Raw genomic sequence first — 26739 nt, forward strand, 5'->3', positions numbered from 1 at the left:
TGGGCTATCACTTTTTGGTAGGAGATTCAACTTGAAATAAGAAGATTACAGGGTGTCCCAATTTTCAATCCTCCAGCAATGAGCAGTACTTTGCTCTACATAGATCTGGGTGTGCTCGGCAACTGAACTGACAATGTGCTAAACAACTCTTGAAGGGTTAATGAGTGTGCACACAACTGAGTTTTCAGTTCAGACAGCGCTGGTCAAGTAGCAAAGGGGGAGTTACGGAAGGGTGTACTGAGATTTTTTACCTACCGAGCACCCACATTACACTAAGGATTAAAGATCATTTTCTGCATGATAAAAGCTAACAAAACTTAAGAACAGGCATGATTTTTTATAGCGGCTAAGTAACCTATATGATCATCAGGGGACATCTAACTCCCTATAACTTTTAGCAAGAGGAAAATTCTGGTAGGCGCTCCAGTTTCAGGAAAAATATATTCAGTGCGCTGGTATTAATTCAACAGGATAACTTCATCAGTGATGTCTCTAGTTGAAGATGTTCATCTTCGCTTTGCTTCTTCATTCAGTGCAGACCGCCATCACTTCCAGCCAGGACTCGATTCTGGTATTGGAAAACCTGGTTCCTGTGATGAACAGAGTCCTGGTCCCATCACTGGCAACCCCACCAGTGTATCATTATATCTTTTGTGTCCTAGCATACTTGTCACCTCTTGTGTTTAGTGGGCACCATGACATAATGCTGTTGCGTGAGACCTAGTCACTAATGTTGTGAGACCTATTAAGCACAATAGGAGTAAGAAAATATATTGTGGCACAACCTTAACTGTTGGTGCTCAAGTAGGGTCCCAGACCTTTATACTTAGCGGAATAAAACTTGGCACACAAGCGGATGAAAATTAAACAATTTGAATGTGGTCCAAATTTGTAAAAATCCACATAATTGAGTACAATTGATGTACTAGAAAGCACAATAGGCGCTCAAGATAAAGGTAACAAAAGTGAAGACTGTCCTGGTCCGGTTACCAAGGAGGACTTGGCTGGAATCTAGAAAAGGTCAGAATTAATCATTTTGCTCTACGCTTAAGAAGAACCCCATTCAACAGTGTTCAGTTTCCTAACAGCACCACTACAGGGGATATAAGGAATTGCATAGTAATTATTCAAATCAATAGTCTGTCCATAAAATGCACTGACAGGTCAGAATCTCCAGAGAGACAGAAAGAGGTGATCTTTGTAGCTTCTCTCCATTTTGACTAATGTGTAGCTGTCTCAAATGAGGGGTCTAACCTCTATTAATGGAAAGTGCCATAATTTGGAACTTGGAAATGGTATTTCGAAACCAGCATTAGCGAATGCTCTACTTCTGAACAACGTTGCATGGAAAGCAAAGTGGATTGGTTGCTATGGCTACCATCGTGTGCCAAAGCCTCAAGTTGTCAATGCAAATTTCAGTCATAAATGCTAAGGAACTACTCATCTGTAGCAAGGCATACAAATGTATGTATTAGGTCTGTGCAGTAGTGATACACATTCTGCAAATGAAATCTCAACTTTTGCATAAAGATTGTACTTATTGTATTTAATTCAGTGTCCATGTCCCATGGACCATTGATAAATTATGTGCTTGCTCGGTAGGGCCTCCCGCTAAGCCTAAAAAGAGTAGCGTATCCAAGAATCCCAAGGCACCACAGGATAATGCTTGAAAAGTTAGATCTTTATACCATAGTATTAAAAAAACACAACACTATGAAGAGAAGGCAACGTTTTAGCCATATCTAGCCTTTCTCAAGCCTCAAAATCATAGCTGTGATTGGAAATACCCTAATTTCCGGGCTCCATATATATTTTGTATAAACTAAATCTGTCTAAAGTAGAAATAAATACGAAAGAAACATTTTCTGGATCCCATAATAGAAAATGAACAAAATTTTCCCCGGTTCAGGTGTTTATATTAAAGGCTTTCAGTAGGTTTCCTTTCTATGTCAATGTATTCATGGCATGTGGGAGTCAATAATAACCACAGTGAGGAATGCTATTAGAAATAACTATTAGAAATACGAGCCAGGCGCATTATTGGCATTAATTCTCTTAGTCCACAATGAATGTAGCCATTGTCAAGATTTGAAGCCCAACGGGACATCCTGAGTTCACTGAAACATCACAAAATTTGCTCTTTTATGGAGGCTTTGCCGTTCTTCAATGTAAATCTTTTAGGAGATTGTGAACTCGTCATCTTTTATTCCATTTCTTTATAGATCATTGTTTTTTTTAATGTCTTTGCTCTTTAGAATAACAAGGAAGAGAAAACAGACAAAGCTACAGACGAGTGACACTTCAAAGGAAAAGCACAAAGATCAACATTGAATAAGGACACAGCCATGGGGTATCCCATACAGGTGTTTGCCTGTCTTCTTTTAATGCTGAGTTCTCAAGTGAACTGTGGACTTATTAGAAAAGTTATCCGGCACAGAAGAGATACTGGTGTAAATGTCACCTTGCCTGAAGACAACCAGCCAGTAGTGTTTAACCATGTGTACAACATTAAAGTTCCAATGGGCTCACTATGCTCTGTTGACCTAGACCCTTTTGGAACAGCAGAAAATGAGGTGAAACCTCAAACAGAACTTCAGAAAAATTACCAAGAAACCACTTTAAATGGGGAAAACCAGATAGTTTTTACACATCGCATCAACATCCCTAGACGAGCTTGTGGATGTGCAGCATCTCCAGATATTAAGGACCTTCTGAGCAGACTGGAGGAGCTTGAAGGCCTTGTGTCATCTCTTCGAGAACAATGTACTACTGGAGCTGGATGCTGTTCTAACACACAGACTGCTGAAGGTAAGAATATTATTTCTTGACCTAATAAATTACAGTGTATTCATTGGTGAAACTTTTTTGAGACAGTAGGAGAAAATTGCACTAAAAAGTGATTCTCTAGGGTGTGTCATCACAGAGATTATGGGCAGTATGGTGGAACTGAAAATCTATCACAAAAGATCTGGTCTTAAATGTGGTGAGTGGTCCACAAAGAGACCGTTTTTTTCTGAGATGTCACGCTATCAAATTTCTGTCTAGAAATACAGAAATGACTGGCAATAAATATCCATTTCTAAGGATGGCAGGCTTGACTTCATTCCACCAAAGAATTAGAAATGTAGTGGAGTCCACAGATTTACACTCCAGCATAAAACAATATTTGATCATGGTGCACTTCTAGATGATAGCAGCATGGACATCAGAAAACTTGGGGCCTAACTAGTTTTATTAGTAATTTATCCATTAGATCACTCCCTATCAAACCTTCAAACTCTATATACCAGCTGAATCCATTAACACCTTTATATAATTTATCTGTTGTTGCAATGCATTCCTGAAGAATCAATGTTTAAATTCACTGTCTGATTTCCTTACCTGATGGCTGACAAACAATCAAACTAAAGAGGCGGGGAAACAACCATGGAATGCAAAGACTCAGGAAGTGCTTTGTCACACCCAAAGCACTTAATATAATACCTCAATGCAGCAACAGAAAAAAGATGTAAAAGCTTGGATGAATTTAGCATTCAAAGACATGCATGCCCTTTTATAAGTGGTTTTGGAGGGTCAATCGTGTTGACAAATTCCTTTTAAATACTCTACGAAAAGTATCCAATATTTAGAAGAAAACACATCAAATAACCAAAAGAGCATAAATACAAGACATAACGATCAGCATCACCTTATAGATGACTGCCTCAGTTGACAATATTGAATATCTACTGATGTGGCAGACGTATTTATACTACATATATGAATTTATACATCTATATTAATACTCAGCCAGATATTTCAGCTTTTACGTTTATGGATATTTTATGCAACCACGCAGGACTCCATCATATCCAGGGGGGTTGCTCTTCAAAGGGCTTGAACAAAAATGTCCCATTAAGATGTTGCATGCCTCCCTATCGAGTAGTCTGTAATTAAAATGATGCTGAACATCTCGTATTTCTCACAGGCATGTGGTGGTTTTGTAATAAGGAAAGAAGGAGGTTAGCTCTTCTTGTAAAATCTTATAATTATATGTCTACAGCTGACTTTTTTTTAAAAACTTCCCACCAGATCTGAGCCATTAAAACTAACCGAGAACGTAAAAAAAAAATCTATTAGCTAATAATATTGTTCCCTAAAGTAAAGGGAACCAATACAATAATTGAGACTTAAATTTTCATGAGGTGTCACGTTTCAAGAGTCCAAGTATTGCAAAATGTGGCATTTCATAGATCAAGAAAATAAGAAATGTTTTTATTAATTTTTTTAGGTTAACAATATCCTTTTAAATTTACAAAAACAACTTTATTGCTCTTATTATTTTTTTCAGCACTAAGTAACAGTTGTATAATTATATATATAGATAGTTTAACACAATCCAACACAATAGTGAACATAGTGCTTTTTCCAATGCTGAAAAAAGAATGTTCATAGGGACATAATAGAAGGACAACTCCTTTGAAACAGTATATGAACCTATATATAAAAATTGGAGTATAAAGCCCAAACAATAAATTCAAAAAAGGGGTCAAATTTATAATATCAAAATAATTTGCTCTTTATTAATCCAGGTGCAAACGAAGTACATATTAAAAGTACAATCATGTGATCAAATACCAGGGATGACACAGAAAATAGGGGAGTGGGATCGCTGCACAAACATAAAAAAATTCAGTGGTACAAATGGAATAAAAAAAAAACAAAATCGGTATAGAAATTCAACACCATATATCATGATCCGACCCTTAGCAGTCCATTATTTTGTCACAAGCCCCCCGACGAAGCCCATCGCGAAACGTGCGTAGGGGCTCTGGGGATTGGACACGCTGCACATGCATTTCTCCACATGGGTAAGCATGGTTTCCTCTTCATTTTCCCCTAACTTTCCTGCAAATAGCACTTTAATGGAAGGTTTTGTAATAACTCCCTCAGCATGGATTTTGCTCTGGTAAAAATAATGGACTGCTAAGGGTGGGATCATGATATATGGTGTTGAATTTCTATACCGTTTTGGGTTTTTTTTTATTCCATTTGTACCACTGAATTTTTTTTTTATGTTTGTGCAGTGTCCCCACTCCCCTATTTTTTGTGTCATCCCTGGTATTTGATCACATGATTGTACTTTTAATATGTACTTTGTTTGCACCTGGATTAATAAAGAGCAAATTATTTTGATATTATAAATTTGACTCCTTTTTTGAATTTATTGTTTGGGCGTTATACTCCAATTCTTCTATATAGGTTCATAAATTATATATAGATGTGGAAGCCACCAACCTGAATTCCCTCAAAGATGTTTAAAAAAAAAAAAAAAAAAGCCCTGTCTTCCAGCTGCAGTTATTTTTTTTTAAATTAATCTAGCTATACTCACCCTCCCTGGGTCCAGCGTTGCGTCTCTGCTGTGCTCCCAATGTTTATTATTGTCTGCAGCGCTGATGCTATATCAACAGAATTGTAGCCAATCACTGAGTTCAGTGGCTCTATCCTAGTTGATGACATGAGCCGCTGAGATCTACTGATTGAATGCAGCACTGTCAACATGATATTAGCACTACAGACAATAATAGACACCGGCGGCAACAGCAGAAACTCAATAATACTTCCACGGACAGTGAGTAAAGCACAGTTTAATTTCTAAACAATCTACAGAATAGGGACAGGGGTTTTCTGACCTGGAAAATCCCTTTAACTGAAGATACCATATAGTTATATTCTTTCCCAGTCACTATAGTGGTTCAATTATATATCAATTTTGTATCAAATTAAGCCAGACATGTCACTGGAAGCAAGGATCACCAAGCTTCAACTTGCTTTCTTTGGACACATCATAAGAAGAGAGCAATCACTAGAGAAGGACATCATACGAAGAGAGTGATCACTGGGGAAGGACATCATATGAGGAGAGCAATCACTGGAGAAATACATCATGCGAAGAGAGCGATCACTGGAGAAAGATATCATATGAAGAGAGCAATCACTGGAGAAAGACATCATACGAAGAGAGCAATCACTGGAGAAGGACATCATGCGAAGAGAGCGATCACTGGAGAAAGATATCACAAGAAGAGAGCAATCACTGGAGAAAGACATGATACGAAGAGAGCAATCACTGGAGAAGGACATCATACGAAGAGAGCAATCACTGGAGAAGGATATCATAAAAGGAGAGCGATCACAGTGTAGAAGGATATCGTACGAAGAGAGCAATCACTGGAGAAGGACATCATATGAAGACAGCGATCACTGAAGAAGGACAGCATATGAGGAGAGCAATCATTAGAGAAGGACATCATACAAAGAGCTCAATCACTGGAGAAACACATCAAACAAAGAGAACAATCACTGGAGAAGGACATCATGCGAAGAGAGCAATCACTGGAGAAGGACATCATACGAGGCGAGAGATCACTGGAGAAGGATATCATACCAGGAGAGCGATCACTGGAGAAGGATATCATACCAAGACAGCAATCACTGCAGAAGAACATCATGGTCTAAAGAATAGAAGGAACAAGGGGAAGAGGAAGACCAGCAACCCGATGGCTTGATACTATCAAGATAACATTGGAGATTATCCTGGTCCTGGTGGACCTATCTAGGCTTGCACAAGATCGCTCTTCCTACAGATTGTTCATCCCTCAAGTTGTCATGACTCCAGATCAAGTCAAAGGCCATTAAAATAAAAAAATTGTGATTCTAAAAATGAAACATTTCATAGTTTGCATAGGCCTTATTATCATTTATCATATATAAAATCTCCCGATGAATATGGGCTCCAGAAGTGACAAGCTCTCTTGCTCAAGGCAAGTATGTCAACATGAATCAACCAACCCTTCGTTTCTAAAGTTCCGAATGAACTTTTGTACGCTAGCTATTATGATTCACATGAGAAGCATTTAGCTGACAGCTACTCTATGTATGCCAACCTCCCATACATATGGGCACTTGCTCTTGGTGCATTGGAGTATACATGTGTTCTTTATGGAGAGATGAGAAATCTGATGCCAGGAACCTTTGGCAGCAGTTTATTCACAAGAAGGTTGGCCCAATCCTTCTTCACCCCTCAACATCATGTGTCGGGGAAGAAAACTGGGAGGCAACACACACCCATTACACAGAAGATGCCTGGTCCTATTAAAATCTGCAGAATAAAATAAGAATAATGTAAAGTGTATAGCAATCTTTAGCCCTGATGAATGTTTGTCTATGTGCAAGCAAAATGGGAGCGAGGAACGAGGATATGGTTAAAACCGTTCCATTTTTTATTTTTTTGAAATTTAAAGCAAATCACAAACAGCTTTACAAACAATAGAAGAGGTGGCAAAATTGCTCACACATTTCAAGCCATCGGGGTCCTTAGTTATTGCATCTGTGTATCTTTTTTATATGTAACAACAATACATTGTGTCTGTCCATTCCAATGGTACCATACATTTTTCGCCTACCTTAGTATGAGCTATGTTTAGGGCATACTGTATTCTGAAACTAGACAATTAGTCTAGAGATGAAACATTTTCTTGGATTGTAAAAAGTCTGCCTTTCCACACCCCAATATGATTAAAAAGGTTGCGATGCGCCAGATGTGGCACAGATCCGTACATTGTACTGTAACCCTGAAAGGCAATGCTAGTACTCTCCCACTTGTATGGCCCCTATGACATGTACAGAGCTGGGGTACTTCCAGTATTTTGCTTTACCCTCATTGGTGCTTGGAGTCTTAGCCCCACAAATCAAACTTTTCCTAGAAGGGTTATCCAGTACTATATTATTTTCTTACTATGGGCTTAAAATCTAATAGGCAGGTAGCTAACTACCTGCCTGTTCTGCCCAACGCAGATCTCTGCCGGCACACAGCAGTCACAGATCTCGACTCTGCGACTTCCGATGCCGTCACATCATCAAAGCAGTGGCTTCTCTTCTGCTCTGTTGAAGGGCATGACTGCTAATGTCAAGCTTGATTGACAGCCATCTCCCAAGTGCCCAACTGCAGGAAAACGGCTGTCAATCAGCATGACATCAGCAGTCATGCCCCATTGACAGAGTAGCCCAAAAGAGGAAGAGCTAATCTATTGACTTGGAGTAGCTGAATCGCTGGCAGGAAGGGTATGTGACTAATCTGAGCCAGCGCTGATAAAACAGGCAGGTAGTTAGCAATTACGTGTCTAAAAGTAGAGTAAAAAATATTATAATCCTGGATAACCTCTTTAAGAATGAGTCACCAATATTAATATTGCAAAAGCTCCTTTAATGTTGCATTGAAAATTTTACCTACAGAACATTACCTAAATTATCCTACCATATTCATTTGTGCAGGTACAGTGGAAACCAAGCCTTACTGCAATGGACATGGGAATTACAGCACTGAGTCTTGTGGCTGTATTTGTGAGCCTGGATGGAGAGGACCCAACTGTACTGAAGCAGAATGTCCAGGAAACTGCAATAACAGAGGGACATGTGTGGACGGAAAATGTGTTTGTGATCCAAACTATACTGGAGAGCACTGTGGTGAACTGACCTGCCTGAATGATTGTAATGACCAAGGAAAATGTGTCAATGGAGTCTGTGTTTGCTTTGATGGATTTGCTGGAGAAGACTGTGGTGAAGAATTGTGCCCTGTGCCTTGCAGTGAGCATGGAAAATGTGTGAATGGCCAATGTGTGTGCGAAGAGAACTTTGTAGGGGAGGACTGCAGTGAATCCCTCTGTCCAAACAACTGCAACAACCGTGGACGTTGCGTGGATAATGAGTGTGTCTGTGACGAGCCATACACCGGGGAGGACTGTAGCGAGTTGATTTGTCCTAATGACTGTTTTGACCGTGGCCGTTGTATAAATGGCGTATGCTACTGTGAAGAAGGGTTCACTGGCGAAGACTGCGGTGAACTGGCCTGTCCAAACAACTGCAACAACAAGGGGAAATGTGTTAATGGACTATGTGTGTGCGATGAGGGATTCACCGGGGATGACTGCAGTGAGCTGAGCTGTCCCAACAACTGTAACAATAAGGGACGGTGTGTAAATGGAGTGTGCGTATGCAAAGAAGGGTTCACGGGAGAGGACTGTGGTGAGCTCAGGTGTCCAAACGACTGCAATAACAAAGGCCGTTGCGTTAATGGGCAATGTGTCTGTGATGTGGGATTTACGGGCGAGGACTGCAGTGAACTAAGGTGTCCCGGTGATTGTAACGACAAAGGGCGCTGCGTAAATGGCCAGTGTGTGTGCGATGAAGGATTTATGGGTGAGGACTGCAGTGACCTGAGCTGTCCCAGTAATTGTAACAATAGGGGGCGTTGTGTAAACGGCCAGTGTGTGTGCGATGAAGGCTTTATGGGATTTGACTGTAGTGAGCTGAGGTGTCCCAACAACTGTAACAACAAAGGCCGGTGCGTCAACGGTCAATGCGTGTGTGACGACGGATTCATGGGACTGGACTGCAACGATTTACGATGCCCCAATGACTGTAACAACAAAGGGCGATGCGTTAATGGTCAATGCATTTGCGATGATGGGTTCATGGGCGACGATTGCTCTGAACTGAGATGCCCCAATGATTGCAACCACAGAGGTCGATGCGTTAACGGACAATGCATATGCGACAACTTATTCATGGGTGACGACTGCGACGAACTTCGCTGCCCTGACAACTGTAATAACAGAGGGCGATGCATCGACGGGCAGTGTGTATGCAACGAAGGATTCATGGGGGACAATTGCGGCGAGCTAACCTGCTTCAACAACTGCAACAACCAAGGACAATGTGTCAATGGACAGTGCGTTTGTGATGAAGGCTTTATTGGAGAATTCTGCTCTGAAGGTACAGTTTATTCAGTTAATCCATTTATGTAAAATATTCTTTTAATTTTCAACATTTTTTTCTTAAAACATTAGACCACAGTTGCTTTTTTAGTTAATATGCATGCTTCACGCTAAACGGAAAAGCAGAAATGTCACACCTCACTGTTGGAGCATGTCGAGTGGATCCTATTATGCTCTTGTCTCATTTCCATTTATACCGTGATGATAAAAATCTCTGAACCGTGGCTAGCACACCTGGAGCTAGCTTTGGGGTCTAAGCAATGTACACATCAGATATTCAGTTGCAATGTAATACATCTGTTTGCATTTTCCCGAAGCATGCAGAGTTTTACGCAAAGTCAGTTTAACATTTGTAGCCGCATCAGAGATAAACTTGGAGGAAAAATGCAGACTTATGGTTGATTGGGAAAGGGCCAAGCTCACATATATCATTAGAGCTCCCTATCGGGGCTAGCCACCCTATAAGTTCATTTCTGATGCTTTACCAATCCGTGCAACAGGAGCACGTCATGTTTCAAAGCTCATTAAGGAGCCAGACATTGAGGTGCACAAGCAACATCGCTTTCTACCTTCTGATACAGAGAGAATCGTGCATATATTTTCCCCCATGGAGCAATGCGAATACTGCTCCTTACTGAGAGCCAATATGCTCCCTCCAAGGTTACATCAAGGGCATTGAACCCAGTTCTGTAATGATGTGGACAACTAAAAAAAAAAGGATCTCTACAGATGGGTATTTGGCTTGGCTAGTGTGCCCACTAAGTTTTGAAGGCTTGTTAAAGGATTTGGTGCTGATTCATAGGGAAGCTACCTCCAGATAGATTTTTTTCACTCTGGGAGGAAAGATAAATATCTTTATTACGGTACATATATTTATATCATTTATTTATATATTTAGTAAAGATGTATATCTTTGTACCGTGTTAGCCAGTAGATAGAAAAAATATTCAGAATTGAGATTCCTCAGTAGTTGATACCTTTTAATGGCTAACTGAAAAGATGGTAACACATTGCAAGCTTTCGAGACTACTCAGGTCTCTTCATCAGGCTAGACTTACAAAATCTGAAGAATCACATATTTATGCGCAACACAGCAGAAAAATAATGTAATAGATAAGACAAGTGACGTGAAGCAGAACTATCATTATGGGAGAGGGATAGACAGTTATGGCCATAAATATTGGACCAGTTCATAGATAAGGAGTGTGAAAGTTTTATTGTCCTCTGATTGGGGTCTGGTTCTGTATTGTGATGCCCTCACCAAGGTCACTGCTGATTATCCCTCTCCCATAATGATAGTTCTGCTTCGCGTCACTTGTCTTATCTATTTCATTACTCCTGTGTCCTGTTGTGTATAAATATGTTATTCTTCAGATGTTGTATTAGTCTAGCCTGATGAAGAGACCTGAGTAGTCTCGAAAGCTTGCAATGTGTTACCATCTTTTCAGTTAGCCATTAAAAGGTATCAACTACTGAGGACTCTCAATCCTGAATATCACTCTGGGAGATAACTTATTTGGCTGTGTTACCTTTTGAAATTAAAGTCGCACTCATGTACATATATCTGCCCATTGAGGGCCACGGGCGCTGTATTCTAGATCTGTAAAACACCACAGCAACCAAAAACTATCTGCTTTTATCAGGTACATAAATACTAGGTCCAGTAATAAGGACCATTAGACTTGGGTATGTTATTGAGGTTTGAGAGAGATAATAGATAGATAGATAGATAGATAGATAGATAGATAGATAATTGACAGATAGATAGATAATAGATAGATAGATAGATATATGATAGATAATAGATGATAGATGATAGATAGATATATGATAGATAATAGATGATAGATGATAGATAGATAGATGATAGATAATAGATGATAGATGATATATAGATAGATAATAGATAGATAGATAGATAGATAGATAGATAGATGCTCCATATGAAATGATATAAAAGAGGCTAAAGGAAAAAGAAAGCGCAATAGGGTCTTATCCGGGTAATATTGGGAATAGATAATAAGAAATTCACTCACCTTTTCTGAGGGAAATAAAGGCACATAAGCGACTGTCAGCTGCTGCACGCCCGAAGGTCCACTCTGTGACCACCAATGTAAATCCTCATGGATGAAATATTTTTTCGGACTCACTGTGCGCTGCTTGACATAGGTCAGTCGTACAACATAAAGGGTATTAACAATTTAATTCCCAATGCGTTTCTAAGTTTCTAATACTTCTTCCTCAGGGGATGACATGTCATCCCCTGAGGAAGAAGTATTAGAAACTTCGAAACGCGTTGGGAATTAAACTGTTAATACCCTTTATGTTGTACGACTGACCTATGTCAAGCAGCGCACAGTGAGTCCGAAAAAATATTTCATCCATGAGGATTTACAATATGAAATGATGGCAGGTTCTGTTTTGCAGCCCTTGAACTCAGTCGGACCCTGGTGATTGTGGAGCGTCCTTCTACCCAGACAGGATTCCTTTGGGCGTTTTGATTTCCTGTTTATCTATTTTTGTGGTGTTAGAAAACCGGATTATAAATTTATCTGGGTCAGAGATCATTGGGAATAAATGCATCGGCCGCACAATGTTTTCCATTACTTGTCCGCTCTGAGCGCTGTGTAAATAAGAAATATAAATAAACAAAAACAAACTACAGAAGCACAGAATACATATTTTATAGATGTTTTGTCTGTCCTGAGAGCAGCCGCTGTTCTTAGAGTGAGCACTTTATTACTTTCCTAGGTTGTCTTTTCTTTAGCATTTTGCTGAGCGCACAATACGGACTGCACCACAAAGCCACATAAAGCGATATGAAGAAGTGCCGTCCCCTTATCTCATCACATTCTTCTCTACATAATTTTTTGACCAGTTTTTGCTTTCCAATATAATTAAAATTGTATAGTAGATGGTTTTGGGTTTGAAAAAAATAACCTTGTTTTTTTTTTTTTTTGTTGTTTAATCCAACAGTGTCACCCCCAGAAAACTTAATTGTGACAGATGTAACCACTAAAACCATGAACCTGGAATGGGCCAACAAAATCAAAGTTACTCAGTATCTCATCACTTATGTTCCCACAAGTCCTGGTGGCTTAGAGTTTGACTTTAGAGTCCCTGGAGACCAGACAACAGCCACTATTAGAGAACTTGAACCTGGAGTAGAATACTTTGTACGTGTGTACGCCATCTTGAGGGACCAAAAGAGTATTCCAGTAAGCGCCAGGGTCGCTACACGTAAGTGCAATATCACATTTACTTTGCCTTCTGAAAGCGATATATGTAAGAAATTCTTTAATCAGGACTGTAGAGTGAATGAAAGGCAAAAAATGGATTACTTAAGAAGGAAATGGGAAACTAGAAAGAAAAAAAGAAGTCAATTTGAAAACTTAAAGTGCTTGTCCACTACTAGACCACCCAAGCTTAAAGTGCTTGTCCACTACTAGACCACCCAAGCTTAAAGTGCTTGTCCACTACTAGACCACCCAAGCTTAAAGTGTTCGTCCACTACTAGACCACCCAAGCTTAAAGTACTTTTCCACTACAAGACCACTCAAGCTTAAAGTGCTTGTCCACTACTAGACCACCCAAGCTTAAAGTGCTTGTCCACTACTAGACCACCCAAGCTTAAAGTGTTCGCCCACTACTAGACCACCCAAGCTTAAAGTGCTTGTCCACTACAAGACCACTCAAGCTTAAAGTGCTTGTCCACTACTAGACCACCCAAGCTTAAAGTGCTTGTCCACTACTAGACCACCCAAGCTTAAAGTGTTCGTCCACTACTAGACCACCCAAGCTTAAAGTGCTTGTCCACTACAAGACCTCTCAAGCTTAAAGTGCTTGTCCACTACTAGACAACCCAAGCTTAAAGTGCTCGTCCACTACTAGACCACCCAAGCTTAAAGTGCTTGTCCACTACTAGACTACTCAAGCTTAAATAAAGTGCTTGTCCACTGCTAGACCACTCCAGGCTAAAGTGCTTGTCCACTACTAGACCACTCCAGGCTAAAGTGCTTGTCCACTACTAGACCACTCAAGGTTAAAGTGATTGTCCACTGCTAGACCACTCAAGGTTAAAGTGCTTGTCCACTGCTAGACCACTCATGGTTAAAGTGGTTGTCCACTGTTAGACTACTCAAGGTTAAACTGCTTGCCCATAATTAGACCACTCAAGCTTAAAGTGTTTGTCCACTACTAGACAACTCCAGCTTAAAGTGATTGTCCACTACTAGACCACCCAAGCTGAATATGCTTGTCCACTACTAGACCACAGAAGCTTAAAGTGCTTGTCCACTGCTAGACCACTCAAGGTTAAAGTGCTAGTCCACAATTAGACCACTCAAGCTTAAAGTGCTTGTCCACTACTAGACAACTCCAGCTTAAAGTGCTTGTCCACTACTAGACAACTCCAGCTTAAAGTGCTTGTCCACTACTAGACCACGCAAGCTGAATATGCTTGTCCACTACTAGACCACCCAAGCTTAAAGTGCTTGTCCACTGCTAGACAACTCAAGGTTAAAGTGCTTGATCACAATTAGACCACACAAGCTTAAAGTGCTTGTCCATTACTAGACCACCCAAGTTTAAAGTGCTTGTCCACTACTAGACCACTCAAGCTTAAAGTGCTTTCCCACTGCTAGACCACTCAAGCTAAAAGTGCTTGTCCACTACTAGACTACTAGACCACCCAAGTTTAAAGTGCTTGTCCACTACAAGACCACCCACGTTTACAGTGCTTGTCCACTACTAGACCCCTATAGCTTAAAGTGCTTGTCAGCTCCTAGATCACCCAAGCTTAAAGTGCTAGTCCACTATTAGACAACTACAGCTTTTTTAGACTCAGGAACCTATTTAGAATAAAAATACTTTATACTATCTTCCTGCACCAATGCTGTTCCAGCAATGTTGGCTCTGCTGTTCCCGGAGATTGATGTGACTTGTTGTGAAGTGTGCTGGTTGCAGCCAATAAGTGGCTACTCATTAGCTGAATTCTTTACTTATTTTGTAATAAAGGAAGTTTAACCTGATGTAATATTGATGAGCTAGAGCCAAAGAGTGGCCTCTCATCAGATGCCGGCGTCACATGCCAAAAGTCTCTGGGAACAATGCCACAGTTGTGGGAGGTGACTATAGATTAATTTTATTTCAATTGGATCTGGTAGCGGACAACCCCTCAGACACTTTTTTTTCTAATCTGTCCTAAATAAGTATACAATGTAATAATATAAAATGTATTATGATACTTACTGATGGTAGTTTTCTTTGGTTTTCAGCGCCTCTCTGGTCCTCTTCTGGTCCATGTGACTTGAAATCAGACTAGTCGGCTCATACAAAGGTGCATGGAGTGAAACTTGCTTTTTTTATATGTCTATGGAGGCAAATTTGGGTCTTATAGACTTTTTTTAAAAAAGAATCAGTACATTGCACAATATGTGCCAGCAAAGCTGAAGAGTGATCAAGTGAGCTAGAAGAGGACCAGAGCGGCACTGAAAACCGGGGAAGACAGCGATCACAATTTAAATACACTTACACTATATGGCATACATATTTAGGAGGGTTTAGGAAATAAAAACTTTTGGTGAGACTTCTTCTTTAACAGCTGCAGTGAAAAAAGTAATAAGAGACTTTTCTGGAGCGGAGCCATTCTTTAGGAGCAGCTGAACTCAACTGATATGGTGGATTAATTCCCATTTTAATCTTCTTCATTATTTCTTGGGGCTTGTTTTATAAAATAACATTTCTGTATTATAATTACCAGCCTCATCTATATATTAACATATACATCATCTTTACAGACCTGCCAACCACTGACGATCTACGGTTTAAAACAATAAAAGAAACTTCTGTTGATGTGGAGTGGGATCCTTTAGATATTTCCTTTGATACTTGGAAACTTATCTTCCAGAACATAGTAAGAGAAATACATATTTTCTTTTTATCGGGCATAAATATTGCAAATATCCAGTTCGAAAAGTTGACACATACCGTAGACCTGCTACATGACCTGAGGAACTGTAGGCAATGCGGTTCTGACTGTTGGAGATGGATCATTTGTTGACATGATTTAGTGTCAGTGAATATTCTTCATCAATCATCCTAGATAGTAGATAGACATGAAGCTCTTACAGGTTGGAGCCCATCAATGGTATATTATGGGTCTGTTGGGTGCCATAATGACACCAAAAAAATAGAGTTTCTGATAAAAAGCCCTTGTGTCAAAATCAAAAAAGGCTTACAGCTGTTAATGTGAAAAATAAAATAAATCCAATAAATCACGATTTATACGAAATAATATTTGAGCATTCGTCATATTTGAAAAGTCACCAAATTGTCCCATTCCGAAAGCAATTTCCATTGCATACCCTAAAATATATGAATATATTGTCCAGAGTTTATGGCGCCTCACAGATAAGAAACATTTTAGATGCAAAATGTTATTTTTAAAAGAAAAGTTTATGTTCTGAAACGTCCTGGGTTGTTGGAAGCCAACCGTTACGACATGTAGCATTTTTCCATGATTGCTACATCCTTTTGTCATTCAGTTCTACTTCTACATCAATCATGAACAATAAAGTATTCATTCAATGTGAAATGTGCTCTTTGGAGATAGTTTTGCCCCCGTAGGGTGTCGCTGACGTCTAGCATTAAGTGGTGCGTTTTATTCTTTAATAACTGCTCAGATGTTTGATGGCGAACTATGTGTGCCACATCAGAGATGAATTACCATTTCTGAACAATAACCCCTCAAAATTGCCCCTGGACCAAAACAGTTTTGAAATAGTTTAAAAACTTTTTTTTTCAAAATGATTTCACTATTAGTCTCTTATTATATTTTTCTCTAAAACTTCTCCTATTTCATTTATTGTTTATTGCAGAAGAAACAGAATGGAGAGATAAGCACCAGTTTGGAAAGCTCTGTCACATCTTTCGAACAGCAAGGACTTGCACCAGGAGAAACTTATGAAGTATCAATACAAGTCGTGAAAAACAATACACATGGCCCTGCGCTGACCAAGCTCACCACTACAAGTAAAGTATTTTTACAATCACTACATATTTTACAATTTTTCTAGAGTAAAAATTGCTAAGTTAAGAGGTGCTTTAACTTTGATGGCCTAGCCTTAGTCAAATCAATAGTGGGTGGATGTGCAGTACCCGGCCGCAGTAAGTATTCTGTTGACGAAGTAGCGCTGTGCAACTTTGAAACTGAGCTGATCTGGCTCACCGGGAACAGCTAATCGGCAGGTGTGCCAGATGTTGCACCACTACTGATCAGAAATTGATGTCCTGCCCTAAGGATAGCCTATCAATGTAAAAGTCCCAGACAACACGCTTAAAAAGTGAAAAGTTATTTGAAGGACCTGCCACTTTGGGAATGATGAAAAATGGAAGTGGGTGGTTTTTGTCAACTACAATGACAAATTAGTACTAATGATTGATCCATTAAATTCTAACCAGAAGCCTTGGAAGCACATTATTTTATTTGAGTAGACTTGGGGTTCACTACTTAAAGTGATTGTGAAAATAAGTTATAACCTATCCTTTTGATCTGCGGAGGTCCTTTCGCTGTGACCAGCTCCTTTCGGCTGAAAAAGGAACTTTTATTACTGTTCGATTGGAGTAGTAGTTATCATGCTTGCCTGCTGCTGCATTCATTCTCTATGTAGCTGTCGAGTGCTGTTCTTGGCTTTTTCTGGCAGCCGCGCAAAAAATTTATGAAGTGGTGGTCTACTATGTGCACTCCTGCTCCATTCATTTGGGATAAATGAGCCCGTCGCCAATCAGTGCAGATCCCAACAATCAGACCCTTATCGATCAGTAAGTTATTATCACCTAAACTGTGGATCGGTGAAAACTTGTTATCATAGGATTCCCCTTAAACTTACTTCATGTCCACAGCACCATTCTAAAAGCTTGTGGTATCCTACACTACTTCTGTATTCCTCCTCCTTCGTATTGAGGTATATTTATCAAACTCTGTATGAAACAGACCAAATAGTACAATTCCTTGTTCCATCAGATGTTCTATTATTAGCCCCTAGAATTCACACTCTTACTGACATTGCTCCATTACATGCCACTGTATGTTGGCACTATATAGTGGCTCATAAAGTACCTATGGCTCTGGCATGTAAATGAAGGTTACATTTTGTAAGAGAAGAGTTTATTAAGGCTCGAGTTTTGCTGGCCATTCTACATTCTAGCGCCTTCTGGAGTAAGGAAGGTTTATAGGTATATAGTGTCTGAGAATGGATGATGAGAATAGAAGCTCACACAGGAGTATAGATGTTTACTAGACCTGAAGTTCAAAACAGCTTTTCTGTGCACGAAAAAGACAGCCAAAACAGCCATTTCAGCACGGAATTTGAGCGAAAAGGAAGTATGATATGATAATGAAGTAAATTATAAAGATTTTTATCTTTGTAAAGACTGATCAATACATAATAAGAAAAAAAGCTTAGGCATTCTTATGATAATGTGTTTTTGTAAGTAAATCAATATTACCATAGTTGGTTCATTGAGGGCACCTATGCCAAAATAACCAAACTTGCTCCTCAACATTCAAGACAATTAGGATTTATGACCCAACAAAAATGAACACAATTATCAGTATCTTCACAGTTATGTATGAGAACATGTGTCTCTGAATGAGACAAAGTGAGTTTTCTTACTGGATCAACTTCAGGTCATGAACCGGCATGAATGAATAGTAGATGCCTAAATACCACCCAAGAAATCCTTCTTCCCACATTATGTCTGACCAGTGGTCTCCGTGACAAAGATCTCAGTGTTTGGACTGTAGAAAAGAACGGAATTGAAAACACATGATCATAAGCACCCACCGAGAGGGTGGTGAATACTTAAATCGAACCAGCTGCTTTGTCACACAACGCAAAACTATCAACCATGACCGAGCTTCTCTCCAGTGTTAGACACATTCCATATAATCAAACTAAACAAGAACATCTCTGCTCCCCCATAGATACAGGGACTTATGAATGAAAATAAATGCTGTAAATCAATAACTTTTTATAAGCACTTAGAGCAGAAGTGGGGGGGGAATCACATAAATGGTGCCTGGGACATCCATCATGTTTTATGACACAGGTTTCAAAACTCCCTGCTTCTTCGCCATGGAGTCCCTGCGTGACTTATGTACATAAATAAAAACAAATGCTTGCTATAAAACATTTACATCAACCCATTGGTAAAAAAGCCAGATTTGTCCCTCACGACGCAGCAAATTTTTTTTCTGATCATAATAGCTCAGCACTCATGGGGTTAATATTAATATTATCTAATAATGTATGATTTCTACTCTCCTTTATTAGAATTTCCCAATGACCTTTTCAAACTAAGCTTATCTTCTAAATTGAAGCCCCTTTTTTATTTTAACTTTTTTTTTGCCTTTTCTTTTTACACTTTGCTAGAAACAGTGAGATTTTTCTCCCACACCATTCCTGAAATACGCATTTAGCAAACAAAAATGGAATGTGAGCACCAAACATTGAAATGACAAATCAGTTTGGCAAAACAAGCCGCAGACTGTGCATTGTTCCGGCCAATGACATCATATCAAAATTCTGTGGGCAGTTGATAAAGTAAAAGGAACTCTCTACTCTATTCATGCTGCCCACATCATCGGGAGAGACCTACCAATCACCTGGAGTGGTACTGGGAAAAGCTAGCCGGGGGCACCTCATCCCCGCCTATTGTCCCCAGACAGATTTTCAATTTATATTTTCTCTGAGATGCTGAAGAGTCTCATAGAACATAAACATACCTGACTGCCACTTTACAGCCAGGCTCTGATCCTTTATTCCTGAACAATTACTATTATTATCACTTACTGTATTTTTAAAGCCCCACTGATTAACTGGGGCTGTTCCTGTACTAACACCGAAAATAATGCATTTTTTTTTGGAAATAGATAAAACACAACAGTATTTCAATGCATTAAAGATACACCATAATATATATATATATATATACATATATATAAATATATATACTGTACATGTTTCTATTAGGAATCTGTCAGGTGTTGAAAATTGTAAAGGAGAAAAGCACTGTCAATAATGCAACCAAATAATTATATAACTAACACAATAGGTTTGTTGCATAGAGATTTTTTAGGATCACATTACTGTATCAACTGAAATCCTGTAAAATTGCACACCTATAAGGTAACGCACTTAATGCATGTAGAAGGAGTCCTGATAAACTCTGTCTGACGTCCATAAAATATTAACTCCAGAGTACAACATATGACAAGATAATGAAAGTAGTATACAGACATAATAGCCAACAAAGTGGGGGTAACATTACCAGCAGCGCAGAGGACCAGGGACCTGCCACACCCGACATGCGTTTCGCTAAGGAAAGCTTCATCCAGGGTACTGTACCTGTGAAAAATGATTGACAGAAAAAATGCAAATATAAATTACAATGAAAAAACTAACAGTGACAGACTTGCTCAGAGGCGGAGAGAACCTTGAATATCCAAGGGCTGGCTTTTCCCAGGTGATAGATAGGTCTCTTTCTATGAGAAACCAGTCAATCACCTGGTGCGGCAGTAGGAGAAGACAGCCAGAGGCAATACCGGACTAGCCTTGTCTCTGCCTTTGATCCCCTCCTAAATCTTCAAACCATATTTTCACTGACATGCCAGATGAAAACATATTGGGCTGAAATCATGCAATAAGACTCTGATTTATGCTACCTAGTTTGGGAATCATACATCACATGATATGATCCCTTTAACTCATTTGTAGATTTATAGGATTTTAACTTAAAGATCTTGGTATAATATACATTCTACAACTGGATGTTTAAAAAACATATTCCAGTGCTGAGATAACCTTAGAAATGTGTCCCTGCTGTGTACTGTGTAATGGCCGTGTCTGATCATGTAGAGCTACTCCAGTTCATGATCTGCACATTTAACAGCTCCTGGCTAATGGAGGAAATACAAGTCACTCACAGATGCTGCTTTTTCAGGTAATACATTTCCCTGCTGGTTTTTTCACAGGAGGGAGTGTTTCTGCGGCACCTCCAACCTTCTAAACTCATTGTAAATCAAGTCAGTGAGGTTGAAGCTCCAGTGCCCACTGAACTTTTATGCCACTGATGATATTTATGATGAGCTGAAAGGACTGGTGACACGGCAGAAACACTTGCTCCTCTGATAAAACATTTCATGAACTTACGGTTCCTGTCCCGGTCAGGATCTTTGATATATGTATACCATGAACTGGAATAGCTCTCCATTGTCGGTCAGGGACACATTTATTAGATTATACCAGGAACTTTTTTAGCACTTCTAATTGTGGAACTTATTATTATTCCAAGATCTATTAATTAAAATATACTTTGTTCATAAACCCTTTAAGGTAAAATGTACTTTGCTTGCAACCTCTTTTTGGTAATACACATGTAGCTCTTTAGATGGGCAAATGCAGCACTAGTGGAGACTAGCATATCTTAGACTTATAATGTTCCTTTTTTAGGACTTGATGCCCCTAGTGAAGTTGATGTGAAGGATGTTACAGACACTTCTGCCCTGATAACATGGATGAAACCACTGGCTGAGATCGATGGAGTTTCTCTGACCTACGGAACAGGAAATGAGCCAAGGACTACAGTGGAACTTTCTGAAGATGAAACCCAGTATGCTATGAACAACTTAAGACCAGATACAGAATATGAGGTTATCTTAGTATCTCGACGAGGAGAAATGACCAGTTCTCCAGTATCAGAAACCTTCACAACAGGTATGAATTTTAGCAGCTTTTTTTTTTAAACAGGCAAAACTGTTATCAAACCAAAGTGATCAGATGTAATAAATCAGGATGGGGGTTGTCTAGTAGGAAGTCTACAATTCCTCTGCAGGATCATGAATGGTAAATGGAGCATTGCACAATCTCCACTGAAATTTTTGAGCTTCCCATGTACTGCAGCTTTTTGTTGTATTTTTCAAGGTGAATGCTTTAACAACTAAATTTAGGTCCCTGTATTAAAGAGGATCTGTCAACATGAAAATGAAGTTCAAATTGCAGGCACCATGTTTTAGAGCAGGAGGAGCTGAGAAAATTGCTATATAGTTTGGTGAGAAAAGATTCAGTATAACCTGTGAATTAATTATTTAAGCCTCTACTGTTTCTAGGATTTTTGGTTGAGAGGGCAGACTTCTGTGAGTGCAGAGATAACTGTCATTCACTGATAGGACCACCCACTGGACTGATGGGATCACCCACTGGACCAATAGGACCACCCACTGGACCGACAGTCCCAGAAGGTCTAAAGGGGTTGTCCACCACTCAAACAACCCCTTATTAATCACTATGTCCCCCCCAGTAAAATGATAACACCTATACACACCTCCATTGCCGGCGCCATTCCAGCAGTGTCGGCACTCAATCTCTCATCATGCAATCCCTGTCATGCAATCCCTGCAGCTAATCAATGATTAGCTTAATTCTCCCTCCTTCAGACAGATCAAGACATCCAGAGGAAATAAGAGGGCAGCCGTAGCTTTCACTTCCTCCAAATGTCAAATACATCCATAGAAAATAAAACCAGCAATGATTGATTGACATAATGTCACGCCGCAGACACATGGAGAGACAGTGCCGACACCACTGGAATGGCGCCAACACCAGAGATGAGTATAAGTGCTATTATTTTGCAAGGGTGAAGCATAGGTATAAAGAAGGGGTTGTCTAAGTAGTGGACAACCTCTTTAAATGAATAAAATGCAAATTCTATTAAATATTTTCTCACAAACCTATAAATCAATCTGTTAGATCCCCCTGCTCTATAACATGGTGCCTGCAAATTGGCCTCAAATTTAATGCTGACAGGTTCCCCTTAACTCCTAATATGATTTAAGAAAATCAGTACTCTGCACCTGAAAACTTTAATAAATGGGTTTTCCACTCAGACAATCTCTTAATTTTAGAAGGGTAACTTGACATTAAGCAAGTCCCCTCTGGAACCCAAAACATTGCATGTAATAAGTGAGACAATTTGATGGTAGGTGCTCAACTTCCCAGCAGTGCACCCACAGAGGATATTAGGTATTACACACTGGTCATTCACATCAATAGGTTATCTAGTAAATGCACGACAGACAGGTCCTCCAGAACCAGTGATATACCTTGTAGCAACTCTACTTTCTGGCCAAGAGCTGAGGATCCTAAGCAAGGAACCACCTGTTAGGATTGGTGGATCGCAATAAATAAAATAAATAATAAAGTGCGATCGCAACCCGGGGTCCACCGTGCAGAGATGTTAAACTGCTGCTAATGTGAACAATGACGAACTAAAGACAGCGAGTGAACTCCTTAATAGGTCTACGTTAACTCCATGCATTCAGAACACATGACCCGTTCAGTTTTTGTGCATGTGTCATGTGTTCTGAATCCATTGATTTCTTGCTTATGCAAGCTTTGGGAGATCCCCGCCTCTCTCCTTTGGGACATGCATAAAAAGCCATTTTGCCCAGCGAGCCCATACCGGGCAGCACCTTTCTGAACCCTGCTCATGAAGGTATTATTCACATGTTCAGGTTTTTAAATATATTAGATAGGACTGCTCCGAGAAGGGTATGCTTTGACGCGGCGGAGTGGCTTAGCGTACATTTTTTTGCAAAAAAAGTATCAACAAAATACCCTGGTTTTGTTAACATCTTTTACTAGCACTTGCTACTTACAGTTACATATGTTTTACAGCAGAGTATTTATGCACGTTTGTCATACTGTGTTCTGTTTTTGTGTGTTAACTCCATGCAGTATGAACAGAACGCACAATAATCAGCTTCACAGAGAGGTGGAACTACAGGGTTGCGCTTGCTCTGTAACTGACCCGTGCCAATCGCACACATGGCCGAACCAGATGCTGAGTCACAATAAAAATACAGAAACTGATGCTATCTTTAAACCCTGTAGACTTTACAGGGGAGCACAGCTCTTTGGTTGGATCTTGCCCTGTACGTCCACTGTGCTAACAGCACACATGTGGGAAACAGATGCTAAGCCAAGCAGGTACAAAAAGCCCTAACTGGCTAAAACTCAGGAGGTATCTAAACATACTCACATGCATACAAAGTGGTAGTGTATCCACTCACACACACCAACCGTAAATGATACTAGCGCACCGGCGTGAGACTCTGAGAGCATTATGTATTAGGCTCATGTCCAGATGGACAGGACCTTGCCCATGGACCAGTCGGGAGCTGCCACATCACCTGAGCAGCTGACGTCCGACCTCCAATAGGAAAACGCCACATCACGGACATGTTGATCTCGGAACTTAGCCTCCAGAGCTCAAGGCTGCACCTGTATTGCACTGGTTACTAAAGACTTAGCTGGAGAGTCAGCAGTATCCAAATGCATGGCATGAACCTGAGCAAGACACTGGGACCGATGCCTGCGCTTAGCAGCAGTCTCAGCGGGTGGACCCGAATCGGAGACCGCAGGGCCAGACAAGGCTTGGGATCTATGCCGTGCAGCAGGGAAATCCTGGCGCCTAACAACACCTTCCAATAATTCACAATGTGCTAACAAAGTTTACGGAAATGTTTTTTTTGTAATGGAAAACTTTTTTGATGCATAAGTTGACCCCACATAAACTTTTCTAATATTCATATAGAAATGATGTATGCTATTTCCAAGCCAACATTTTGCAGTATTTTGGATACACATATTAAGTTCTACCATGTCTTGGTCTTTAGTTATTTACACCAGAAATGGCCACAAATCTTAACTAAATCTATGCCAGCTCATAGACAATTTAGATTTTAGTTTGTGAGTATCAACAGCCCAACCATGTAACAGAATACATTTACTATTGTGTCATATTTAAGTATTTCTTATGTTTTTTACTTTATACAGATTTAGACACACCCAAAAATTTAAGAAAAGTGTCACAGACCGACACCACTATTACTCTGGAATGGAAGAACACCTTGGCCAAGACTGACTTCTACAGGTTAAAGTTTGCACCACTCTCAGGAGGAGACCATGAAGAAATAACTGTGCCTAGGAGTAACCAGGCCAACACCAAGGTTACTCTTACAGGTCAGGCAACTTATACATTGTGAATTACATTTTGCTTATTGAAAATGTGGGTGAAACGAATACATGAAATCTGTGACTATTTTTGATTTCTAGGCTTGAGACCGGGCACTGAATATGGCATTGGGCTAACAGCCATAAAACAGGACAGAGAAAGTTCTCCTGCTACCATCAATGCGGCAACTGGTAAAATATGGTCAAATAATTAGAAAAAGTTAAAACATTCCACCTATAGGGAAAGAGGAAACTAATCATGTCACTTACTGTTTTAGATTTAGACGCCCCCAAAGACTTGGAAGTTACTGATGCTTCCGAGACAACTCTAAATCTACACTGGATACTACCAGTAGCCAAGTTTGATCGTTACCGTCTTACTTACATCAGTGATGATTCAGAGAAAGAAGTCCAAGTTCCTGGAGATGCCAGTACCTATGTACTGACTGGGCTTGATCCTGGTAAAGAATACAAAATTTCATTGGTTGCTGAGAAAGGCAGATATAAGAGCAAACCGGCTTCTGCAATTGGACGGACAAGTAAGTAACTCACCGTATACCCTCGGGAAGGGTTGATTTTTCCTTTGTGGTTATCTGATAAGGCCAATGCTTCTTAGAAAGAAAACTGAATAATTGTGTCTCTGTCCAGAATTTTCATTTCCGGGATATTTGAACATCAGGAATTGTTTCCTAATTACCAATGTAAATATAATCATTCTACTTGAATTTCTGACTCACAGATTTACTTTTAGCCATTTTTCCTGCAGAGCGTGAATGTATCATCTTGGCTTCTACAGACAACAGATAATAAACCTCTGCTTCTTCATATTTTACCTTTATCTTCTAATCTGAATTTTTTTTTGCAGCTAATGTAAATTTCTCAATATTTTAAAGTGTCATTCCATTTGTTTTATCACTGCTCACTCTTGTATTTGTCAAATGGCTTAAAGGGGTTGGGCTATTGTCGTAAATGAGCAAAATAGCAAATTGCTTGAAAAATCAATTTACTTTCTAATTGCATTGTTTACTGCTTCAATTCAGTATGTCAGCAGTGGTCACTCTACTTGGCAAGAAATGCATCATTTACAAGCTCTTTGCTATAGAGCTTGTAAGTGCTGGTCTAAAGCTGGACAGATAGCTTAAGTTTAACTTTGCTCTTTTGATATGGCAGAGAGAAAGCTACCTTTGCTTTCAGCATCTGAAAGTGCTCAGTTTGTGCTGTGGTGCAACAATGCCACTGCTCCAAAACTTTCAAGCAAAAAAGAACACACTGCCCCCTGTCTCTGCACAGTCCCCCTCCCCCCGGGTGTGCGAGATGTTCAACAAGATTGAAAACTCATTAAACTTATAATTACCAACAGGCAAATATTCTTTCATCTTTATTTTGTCCCCATCTAAGAACAGCATGATGTAGGGGGTAAGGGGTAGATACTCTGATTCCAGCACTGTGTCACTTAGGCCGGTTTCACATTAGCGCATTTTCAGCGCACGCACGGCCGGGGGTAGCTCCGCCCCCGAGCCGGCTCTCTGCCCGGCGTGCCCGCCCCTTGCTTGTAGCGCCGCCTACTAGCGGACAGCGGCGCCTGCGATCGGCGCACCCTATCTTTAGCATAGGGTGCGCAGATCGTGCGCAGGCCGTGCGCTAGTTGCGCTTTGACCTGCGCTGCGCACTTTTGACGGTGCGCCGTGCGCGCCAAAATCCGAAAAGTTTGATTTTGGCGCGCACGGCGTACCGTCAAAAGTGCGCAGCACAGGTCAAAGCGCAACTAGCGCACGGCCTGCGCACGATCTGCGCACCCTATGCTAAAGATAGGGTGCGCCGATCGCAGGCGCCGCTGTCCGCTAGTAGGC

The 26739-nt window shown here is 40.1% G+C and overlaps 1 protein-coding gene across 3 annotated transcripts in view; it reads left to right on the forward strand.

The window, feature by feature from the left end:
* Nucleotides 1–26739, forward strand: part of TNC (tenascin C) — a 154171-nt gene that overhangs the window by 44956 nt on the left and 82476 nt on the right. For all 3 annotated transcript variants that reach the window (XM_073573136.1, XM_073573137.1, XM_073573138.1), the window contains exons 2-10: nucleotides 2256–2808; nucleotides 8314–9813; nucleotides 12792–13055; nucleotides 15614–15729; nucleotides 16694–16847; nucleotides 21329–21592; nucleotides 24713–24898; nucleotides 24992–25081; nucleotides 25168–25428. In XM_073573136.1, the coding sequence (XP_073429237.1) occupies nucleotides 2346–2808; nucleotides 8314–9813; nucleotides 12792–13055; nucleotides 15614–15729; nucleotides 16694–16847; nucleotides 21329–21592; nucleotides 24713–24898; nucleotides 24992–25081; nucleotides 25168–25428 (3298 nt within the window). In that variant the 5' untranslated portion in view covers nucleotides 2256–2345. The remainder of the gene's footprint in view (nucleotides 1–2255; nucleotides 2809–8313; nucleotides 9814–12791; nucleotides 13056–15613; nucleotides 15730–16693; nucleotides 16848–21328; nucleotides 21593–24712; nucleotides 24899–24991; nucleotides 25082–25167; nucleotides 25429–26739) is intronic.

Source organism: Dendrobates tinctorius, unplaced genomic scaffold (genome assembly GCF_039654945.1).
Source record: "Dendrobates tinctorius isolate UK_male_01 unplaced genomic scaffold, ASM3965494v1 ptg000034l, whole genome shotgun sequence".
NCBI classification, from domain to species: Eukaryota; Metazoa; Chordata; class Amphibia; order Anura; family Dendrobatidae; genus Dendrobates; species Dendrobates tinctorius.